Consider the following 11005-nt stretch of genomic DNA (forward strand, 5'->3'; position numbering starts at 1 on the left):
ATGCTGGTGGTACTTACTAGGTGTGTGCAGTGGAGAAAGAAACTCAATGGATGACGCCAAAATACATTTTGTCACCCAGCAATAACTGCTTGCCACTCAGCTATACCCAATAAGCATGCAAACAGACTTCCTGATTTTGTTATAATTCCTCTGGACTGCAGATGCAGATCCCTTGAATTACAAACAGACAGCTAAGCTAGAAGGAATTGTTCTAGTCTTTTGGTTGTTTTGCTCTTTAACCACATTTCCTCTTTATTATATAATGCAGAGAAAATATGATTTACCGGACCCAAGGAGGAAGCCTGTTTGCCACATAAGATAAGACAGTCCATAGAAGCACAGGCTAAAAAAGAATAAAACCTTTTTTTGAGGTACTCTTTTTCTTGGTATCCAACATTTACTCCCACATACAGCTCCAAGGCAACATTTACTCCCACTTAGAGTTGGCCGTTCATTATGAGTTCAAGCGGCGCTAGTTACCAAAACATGCGTGGAATACATTTAGGGGGAATACAGAAACACATGGCCTGCGAAAAGTCAAAGCACGTAATACCACGGATTCTTACAATAAAGAACGCGCCATAGATAGGACCATTCTCTTAAAAAAAATTTTTTTTTTTTGGCCTGGTACGCACCATGAATAGCCAGTATTCTATTCATTATGATCGAACCAGGCAACTTGCAGTAAAAGTGTCCGGTGGGTGACCCAACTTTTCGGAGAAAAGACCACCACTTGGCGGCGTAGACTCCCCGAGCAGAAGAAGATATCCTAAGGAGTAATAAATTCTGAGGCCAAATTCACAGGTGCCCCAAATTTTTATTGTACCAAAATAAATGGAATAAAGAAACGGGTAACTTATACAAGAGCTTGACGGCACAACATATTACCATGGACCTGAAAAATTGGATAATTTACAAACAGTCAATGTATACATCATTGCCGGCTTGCTGCTACTGATACACATTACACACGCATTACATTTCGTACCAAAATTGTTAGCCCAAACTCAATTCAGAAGGGTCCGAATATGCTATGGCTATATGCACGGAACAACACATCACGCGAGGCGACATTGCATTGCAGACGCAGATGGTCCAAGTACAGTCGCGGGTATGCACCTACACTAGTAAAAGCCCAGGACAGCTGGAATCCAGATAGTCCCCGCTCCATCGGCGAACAATTTTCCGGCTATGTTGAATTACCTTTTCTGTTCATCAAGTCATGGTAATAAAGCAGCACACACATGGGTTGACCAAGAATGCAAAAAAAGCACCAAAATATCATATTCCCCACCTGGATAAAACAGGATATGATCAGCCACAGGCATCTTAATGAGAAGTGTCAAGAACAACTACAGGTAAAATTTCTTTTGTTTGTACATTTTATTTGTATCTGCAGGAGTCCAAGGATTATAGCATAAAATAGCACGAACAGGTTGTGCATATGAAAAGTTGAAGATTCTTAGCCACAATACTAAAACATAGCTCTTAATGGCTGGTACGAAGCTACGATGCTTGTAATAACTCAAAGAAGACTCGTACTTGCACTTACTTCCAGAGAAGATGAACAAAAGACAACGAAGACTCATACTTGCACTTACTTCCAGAGAAGACGAACAAAAGACAATCACACACACAATCATCAACTGCTCTATACAAGACACAAGTTACAGATAATCATAGGCTACAAGAATCCAATATTAAAAAGACCTACCATCGAATTCTTGAACTTGGCTTGCAAAAAGTTTGTCAATACAACCAGAGGAACCTGTCCAAAAGAGGGGAGAGAAAAAACTTACTCCTGCTGGAAACAAAGAGAAAACAGATGCCATATATAATCTGGGTCATCTCTGCTTCTTGGAAACTAAATTAGCAGAATACATATGAATGAAAGTTTCAATACAGAAAGATGTCTAATAGATACAGCGTACATACTACCACCTGTACTGTGAAATACACTATTAATTACATCATGTCAAGTCTTTCTGCAGATGCACAGATAGGTTCTCTTACCTGAAACATGATACCAATGAATGCCCAAAACTTGAATATGTGGCATGGAACAGCAATACACAGCTGCCAATGAGCACAAAGCGCAGTCATCATAAGTTCCATGCATTATTTGCTTACATGTTATTAAAAAAAGGAAAAAAAATGAAAAATGTTCGATATCTATGGATCTGGCAAGATATAGGAAGTAAATGTGCACCAACCTCGTGGAAGATAGCAGAAACAAGGAACACAATGAGTATTGCAACTCCCTGCAACAAAAAGATGAATATTAAATCTAAGTAACAATAATTTCATTTTTACAGCGGACCTTTAATGTGGAACAGGAAAGAAGGATGTCCATTCATACTACTTTAATAAATGGAGAGCAAGCAGATGTGTGGTGTAACATTTTTATCTTCTCCAATACTACCCCTGCATGAATAACTGCCCTTGTTTTTCTTTTTCTTTTTTCTTTTTTCATTTTTGGGCTCTAGGTGAACTACCTATTACTTTACCAATTTTATTTTTCTCTTTGATTGTTTAACTACTAGTCTTTCTAAACTATCCATAATAAACTTTGTAAAAGAGTTGGAAGGTTCTTTGAAGCTTGAAATAGTTCATTGGAACCATTGAACTACTCAGCAAGCATCAACTTTCCAAGAAGACAAGAGGACAAACAAACTCAATACATTAGGCAGCTTGAAATTGGAGACTTTACCTTAGGTAACCCATTGCGCAAGCAAGGAAAATAAATGTGGCGAACCATCCATTTATGGACAGGCTGCAATCAATAAAGGTTTTAAGCAATAATTATTACAACAAAAATATATTAAAATACTGGTAAAACTGCATCTGCCAACAACAGAAATGACAAGAATCTAATGTATGAAGAAGAACATTTACAACATCTATCTCCTTTATGAAAGAGTATGAATTACTGAACAGCCCGAGTAACTGCAAACCCCACCAGCAAAGCCGGCACTTAGCTTAAAACACACTCAAACGGCATTTTGTGCAGCCAAAAAAACATAAGCATGCGCCACAAGAAATGCAGATACTCTATACAGAAAGCGTAAAAACATACCTCCTAATTCAACAAAACAAAATGCAAGACAAAAATGAGGACTTTCTTATAAGCTAAACTTTGTGATGCATTATACATGTCATTACATGAAGATACAAACAGAGTCTTCAATCCACCAGGACTGCTATAGATGTGCACACAGAAGGAAAAGGCAAATAAAGAAAAAAAATAACATCCTCAGAAAGGCAAATCTGAAACTAATTCTAGAAGATTACATACCATGTTCCACATTCTCCAATACTAGCAACAGCCACAGCAGGACAACCATTTCAATTGATGGTGGGAGAACAAAACAAAATCTCTAATTAGTTCTAAGATAATTGGAATGAGAAATGTAAAAGAGGAAAGTAACAGCATAAAGATCATATTTAAGTCTTCTAAAAGTTTACCTCATCTATTGTTTTTGCGTTCCACCAATCCTTGTAAAATTCACGATCCCCGAAACACAGTATCTCAGCAAGTATATTTAACCTATATGATGTCACAGAATTATAATCAGAGTCAAGTGCTAGGATAACGATGATTGGCAAACAAACATGGACTCCATCTCCAGAGGAAGAGAGACAATCAAATCATTCCATATCATCTTCTAACCAGTTCTCTGTTTTTGGAATCACATTCATTCTAATCTTCTGTTTCCACCAAAATAGAGTTCAAGGTATGAGCCTTTTTCCGTTTTTGTTTCATGAAAGAAGGATTATGCAAATTCATTCATACTGTCGTTCCTTTCCCAATTTTGCTAATACATACCAACCAGTTTCCACAGCTAAGCCTCAAAGAAAATGGTGAATGACTCAACATCAAGCTAACACAATCACTTCCATGTGGTAGGATATTTAGTCATTTTCTTATGACAAAGAACATTGATCTTAAATCCAGTAGACTGTCAACCTCCAAAGATTGTGTATCTAATCTCATAATTTTTAACTGATAAAGCACCACGTATCTTCTCTATATCTTTCTTCAACTACGTGACTTCATACTGACATCAGGACTACATATGACCAAGGACACCCACCCATGACCCAACCCCTAACCCTCAAATCCCACCCAAAAATAAATACAGTGTCAAGCATATAAATCAGGTTCTTACCCGTATAAGAATCCTCCTCATACGGCACTGGACTGGACAAAAAGATTGAAATGGGAAAAAGTTCTCTACTAATTTATTAAAGAGAAGATGGCTTACCATAGATGGAAAACGCAGTAAAACATGCAGAGCCAAACGTATAAATTTGGAACTGAAAGCTTCAAGACCCTTTCAATCGCATATAGAAGATTTCCTTTCAGAGGATGTTGGGAGTTTTGCACGATTGGATTGATGTACTGCATGATAATATGACTTTGTCAGCTGAGTTTTACACAAGAAGAACCCAAAAAAAGAAAAAAGGTAAGAACCAAATTTCCCACAAAGAAGACAGAAAATTACCTGCTCTATGATAAATCCCATAAAACCTGTAAAAATTACCAACTTGATGAGTTGAGTCACCACCCAACCTTTCCGAATGTAAGCTGTGCGTGGATAGCTTAGCTGCAAACGACAGTTTCTCAGTATAGACTTATCAAAAAATTTCACCACTAAAACCAACAATGCTAGAGTAATTAGGAACTTAATGACTTTATACTGAATAGGAAAAAAATGTTCTCTATAAATGAAAATGCACACAGGAGAGTTTTCAATTTCCCAATAACATTGTGTAAACCATTGAATACAACCAATATAAATCTTTTGATGAAGCTCACACCTAGCAAAGAAATTTTTCTCTGAAAGTATTTTTTATCAACACATAGCATGGAACATCAACTACCTTAACCAGCTTTTTTCAAAATTAAATAAGTCAAGAACCAAACTAATGGATTTGCTTTCCTTTTTCTCCTCTTTTAATTCTTTAACAATGAACTAAATGCCATATCAGATCCTAGTATGAACAATAGCTAAACCAAAATACTTAGGCCAAAAGTAATTTGCACACATTCAACCTAGCAGCAGCTTACAAGATAGAATATAATCTCAATCTCTCCTAAGCCGCATGTTTAACCTTCAAAGAAGAAACCCAAAATTAGGTAATAGTGGCTAACAAACCCATTGTTACTTGATTGCCTCTACGGTTGAGAAGGATTACTTACGGAAAATTTATAAAGGTTGAGAATAAAATGAAAGCATCTCTGAAAACACACAAAAAGTGACCACAACATTCTCCATTGCCTCTGTGGATCAGAAGTTTGCAGTTTGTACTAAATAATTGGCAAACTTGAGATGGTGAGCAGTACATCCATTGGAAGTTTAGGCTCCATTTCCATTATTGATTGAAGCATAATCTGCATTAGTATCCTAGAACCAAAATAGACCAACAAAGCCTCCCACTGTTTTGTAGGTGATCACTTGTATATGCATAACATATATTGGAAGATAGACTTCGCTGAGTTGTAGGTAGAATTTAAAAAAAAATTAACTATAATGACACAAGATGACACCTTTCCAGAACAAAGATTACATAGTTTTGCATACCCCATCACACATCATAATCCTAACCATATTCACATCAACAACCGAGAGCTCCTCACTGGCACATTACAACATAGAGGTCATGATCTCAAAACAATAATGTGGCAAAATTATCTCTCTAGAAACATCGTGAATGAAGACATTCCAGACTTCATAGGTTAATTCAAGTCCATATGCTCCTAAAAATCTCAATAGAATACCAACAGGAGATAAAATGTTAAAATAAATTAGACAGGGCTAGAGCATGTTTACCTGGTAACATAATGTTGGAGCAACCATGAAGTATGCCAAACTCTTAAAGCTCACATCATAGCTGAAATCCGTATTCAAATAGTTGGGCAAGACTTCCCCCTATCATTAGAAAAGGAGCTTAAAAGAACTGGCTTATGCTTTCTAAAAATGTTAGACTCAAGAACTTGGCGCAAAACTCATTTATTTTGCACCTTCAAGTTTTCAGGAGTCCTCTAATTAGGAACCAAAAATCAGTAGGTAAATTTCTACACTATTGACAAAATGGCCCAAAAAGTTAAAAGTTATCTGGAGAATAATTACATACAAAATGTCCATCCAAAAATTTTAAATTAACTTCTGAAAGCACAAAACAGACGCAAGATGTGCAGAAGTGAAAGAAAGAAAGCATAAAATAATATATGATATGCCAAGAAAGAATTTCTTAAGCTTCACCACCAAATTTCCCACCACATAGGGTCTGACATTATCCATGGAAATATTGACAAAATGACTCGACAAAAGTTGATAATCAACCAACAGAAAAGAGTGTGTTCTTCATACCTTCTCGAGTGACTTTGCAACTGCTCTCATGTCATAATTGGTATGCGCATAGGATATCAATTTTAACCACACAACGCAGGCACACAACATCAAGTTCACGCCCGAGAGAACAACAGAATCACACCTGAGCATTTCAAACCTCTGATTAATAGTTCACGACTAAAATTGCGACAAACAAATGCCCAGTTTGACATAATATTCCCATCTCCCATGTTAACAAGTAATGCCACAAAGTATATATTGCAGTAAAGAGAAACATCTGAGTCATTTTCCATATTTTATGCTTCTTGTGTTTCCACCTCCATGATGAAGATGACAGACGAGAGTAGAGCAAAAAGTTGCAACCAAGGCTATTCAACCTAATATTGATTTCAAGACTAATAAAAAAAAAGGAAAAGAAATCACATTTTAGTTGTCAAAACCTGACATACATTTTTCATAATTAATCAGAGATCAACTTGTGTGCAAATCTTGACACATTCAGTAATTTATTTTAGAACTTTAGAAAAAAAAAATTATGGTCACTGCTCTTAAACATATCTCACAACTATCCAAAACAGTAATGCAAAATGTATAAAAGCAGTTCTACATCATTTTTCTTTGAACTGGCATGGTGGACCTGATGGAAATAAAGAACCATACACAGTCACAATGCTATAAGTTGATAACAAACCTTAGAATGACAACAACAGGATACAGAATCGCAGTTGTACTTATTATGATATGTAGAATGACAACCACCTGCAAAATTTAGCCCATTTCTTTCAATGTCAGGATGAAAAAGAAAAAAAAGGAGAAAGCAAAAATAACAAACAACTACATTCATACAAAATCCAGATACATACCATTTACAAATACCTAGTGATGATCCAACATAAAATAGAAATTGAAACTTACCGGTTCAGAAATGTACTTTTTCTGCACCAATTTTTCAACAAAAAATGACGCAAGCGGGAGAACAAGAAGACTGAGACTGCAAGATACCAGAAAAGGAAATAAGTATTTAGGCTCACATATGTAACCCAAAAAAACCAACCTTAACTCTTTGCCGTTCTAGTGTTTGGAATTGGCAAGGAGGAGACTAACAAAAGCAAAAAAAGAGAGTCGGGGGGTAAAGTTACCAGCACATGAGAAGAGGCCAATCCCCCAGTGATCTCGAACTAAACCAAAAACCTGACTTAATTAACCACCCATACTGTAAAGATATTAAGAACGCAGTCAATATGGTATGAATATAACCCAAAACTCTCAAATAGATGGCAGGCCAGAATATACAAGCTAGTGCTAAATTAGTACTGCTTAATAAACATCTGTTGTTGCTACACGGTAGAATGCAATAAAGTCTGCACTGAGGACTGCTAATGTGCTTCATATGTGTCAGAAAAAATGTAACGTTAATTAACAAGCATAACTGCCAGAAGTAGTCACACACCTTCATCAAATTTTCAATAATAAGCCGGCCGTTTACCGCAACAAGTACCACAATACAGAGATTGAAAAGACCCGCATGGCTCTGAAACAAAAATTGCAATGAGTGCCCTGCACTACAACATTCTACTGAAAACTTTACGGAAAAGAAAAGGTTTCAGAAAAAAATCAAATAGTTTAAAAAAAAAGATTAACCGCTGCATAGAATTCAAATACTCAAATTTCAAGCCATAAGCGCCAAATCAATAGAACCTGTGAATTCTGTACACAGAGCTCAACTCTAGTATACTTTACGTATCACATAACAAAGCAGTAAATCTAGCTACTTTAGATTAATTACACGTGTAATGTAATCTACGTTGCGTAATTAGTGAGGCAGCTGAAAACCTGTTTGAAAATGGCGTCAGAGCTAAGAGGGCTCTCCTTGATTCTCCGGTGAGCCGGCGCAGAAGGTCTGTAAGCAAACTTCCACGACGACGATGACGACGACTCAACTCCACCACCACTACCACCACCACCTCCCCTGCCTTCGCCACTCCCAACCTTGTCCTTATCATCCTTTGCGTTGCTCAATTCCCTCACCAATTCCACCCCACCACTACTCCCATACACCAGTTTACTTCGACTCCTTTCCTCATTATCATCCGTCGAGTTCCCTTTGGAACTCGAGTCCAAGTCCGAATCCGACTCAGGAGTCTTCACTACGTCCTTCGCCGCGGCGGCGGCGACAGCCTCCACCACCACCGAACTCGCTGTCCTCCTCCTAAGAGAACCGCTCCGATCGTAATTCGAGTTCTCCTCCTTATTCTCCGCGCTGGAGATCGTCGTAGTCGTAGTCGCCGTCGCTGCAACCACAATCTCCGGCGACTCCATGATCGCCATTTCCAAAATTTCTAGCTGTATACGGAGAAAATTTATGTATGCGGATGTTGTTGTAGATGAGGAAACTCTCTTTCCGTGACTCCGTAGAAAGATATAGAGAGAGAAGGATTGGGGGAAAAGTCTAGAAACGACAAAGTGTGATTGGTAAAGGAGAAGAAAATTGAAGCGGTCGTGTTATATTTATGTGGAATTGTTTTTGTGTAAATGAGCAACAGTATTCAATTGGAATATCTCTATTGCATGCAGCAATTTTATATACTACTGAAGATTGTTGGTAGAGAGAGAGAGAGAGAGCGAGAGCGTGTGCGTGTTTTGGTGAAAGGGAATTCCCGTGGGAGGAGAAAATGGTGACGAGAGAAAGTGGGGACGAACGCCGACGGGAGAAGGAGCCGCCGCTTGGAAGTTTCTGACGGGCGGGTGCGTTTGACTGTGTGTCTGCGTGTTTTATTTTCTTTCCATTTTTCATTTTAATTAGTGGATGCTAAATAGTGAGTTTATATTATGCTGGAGTATAAACTATAAAGAAGGACGGTACAAGAGGTGCGGCGTGGCCTACCCCAGAGGAAACAGGTCAGGATGACAGGGTCAGTGACTGACGGAGACCGCGTCGCTTTGGAATTGGACCACCGCACAGGTCGCTTACATATATTCTGTTACGTTAGTTCAGGTTACGATGCAGAAAGGATTGGGGCCTAGACCCTGTGGTACTGGTACCCAATTCCATCAAAACCCTTCTTGCATGGCCGTAAATGAATCGAGATGCTTGCGAATGAATTCGAGTCGAGTTCGAGTGGTCCAGTTAAGCTCGAATTCGAGTTGATCGAGTGAAATTCGAATTTAAAATATTAAACTCGTTAGTTCGCGAGACAAATCACAAGTTCGAAATATATATATATATTATTTTTATAATAAAATTATATACAGTATATATTGTTAATATTTTATTATTTATTAAAAAAATATTATTTTATTTATTTTTTAAAAAATAAAATAATTAGAACTTGACCTTTAAAATTGTCAGTTCGTCGAGATCGAGATCGAGTTCGATAAAATTAAGTTAAAATTCAGCTAGATTAGATCAAATCCCAACTCGACTCGGTTCGTTTGGTAACCCTATCCTGCATAGAAGTAACACTAGTATAAAGTTTTTAAAAATCAGATAAAATAATTATAGTCCCACAAACATCTATGCATAGATATTATTGCGAGATTTGTGGAATAGACTTAAAAATTTCTAAATCTGATTAATTAAAACCTGAAAAAATTCGAGTCTAATAAAAGAAAAACTAGACACCAGTACATTATTATTGTTTAAGTGGAAAAACATGATCCAGCCTAGATGAACAAAGATGCTCATCATTTAGGCAAAATTATTATCTAACTGCGTGGACGCATGGTTCCTTTCTTATTGTATTTTCTTTCATTTTTGCCAGCATTGTCTGTCTGTCTTAGAACTTCTCATGCATGAATATTCAACAAGCTCTGAAGAATATCCCTCTGGGTTGTTTAAATGAAACACGATGTTTAGTGTTTACCCTGTCTGGCCGTTGGTGACTTAGAAAACCAGTAGAAGCTGTGGAGTATGGTTTCAAGAAGTGATGAAATCTTATTGTCTGTCTTAGAACTTCTCATGCATGAATATTCAACAAGCTCTGAAGAATATCCCTCTGGGTTGTTTAAATGAAACACGATGATGTTTACCCTGTCTGGCCGGTGGTGACTTAGAAAACCAGTAAAAGCTGTGGAGTATGGTTTCAAGAAGTGATGAAATCTTAAAGATTAAGCAATCTTTGCAAGACGTGACCCACCTTTGGTCATACCACTCGATCTAAAAAAACGATAAGTTGAACAGAATACTTGAATAGAATACTGCTAGTAGGGTAATTTTATCTTTCTTGATCAATTTCTTTATGGCAGGCACGTTACCCAGCTGGTACTCTACCCGTCCTGCAATACGTGCTGAGTTCCCGAGTTCCGCACTTTCTCCGCAGTCTGAAGGTTTCAAATTTGGGTTTCTTTCTTCCTCCTATTCTCGACGCAGAATTAGTCAAACAATCTGCGCTAAGGGTTTTCCAGCAAACAATCCTAAATAATCATCCATTATATCCAACCTCACGTCAGTGCTCTCGGACCAATTGTATGTTGTATCTGAATTTGAATTCATTCATCAGCAACACAAACTGAAATTTAATTCGATGTCGACCCATCTGCTAAAGTTTTGAGTAAAAGCATATTATTATTAAGTAATAGCCGAAATCAAAGTCCAGAAGTTAAAAAAAAGGGGCGGAGTGCTTTGGACCTAAGCTGATGCAGCGACTAAG

The 11005-nt window shown here is 37.5% G+C and overlaps 1 protein-coding gene across 1 annotated transcript; it reads right to left on the minus strand.

The window, feature by feature from the left end:
- Positions 1–868: 868 nt before the first annotated feature.
- Positions 869–8856, minus strand: LOC113696100 (diacylglycerol O-acyltransferase 1A-like). The gene is made up of 16 exons (XM_027215440.2): positions 8190–8856; positions 7807–7887; positions 7496–7569; positions 7272–7347; positions 7048–7115; positions 6375–6498; positions 5835–5933; positions 4506–4607; positions 4266–4402; positions 3466–3547; positions 3296–3316; positions 2711–2773; positions 2214–2261; positions 2014–2076; positions 1715–1768; positions 869–1294 (listed from the first exon to the last, which is right to left on the minus strand). The coding sequence occupies exons 1-16, from the start codon at positions 8682–8684 to the stop codon at positions 1190–1192; spliced, it is 1692 nt and encodes a 563-aa protein (XP_027071241.2). The 5' UTR covers positions 8685–8856; the 3' UTR covers positions 869–1189.
- Between the last annotated feature and the right edge of the window lie 2149 nt (positions 8857–11005).

The sequence above is a fragment of the Coffea arabica genome, chromosome 6e, assembly GCF_036785885.1.
Source record: "Coffea arabica cultivar ET-39 chromosome 6e, Coffea Arabica ET-39 HiFi, whole genome shotgun sequence".
Classification (NCBI taxonomy): Eukaryota; Viridiplantae; Streptophyta; class Magnoliopsida; order Gentianales; family Rubiaceae; genus Coffea; species Coffea arabica.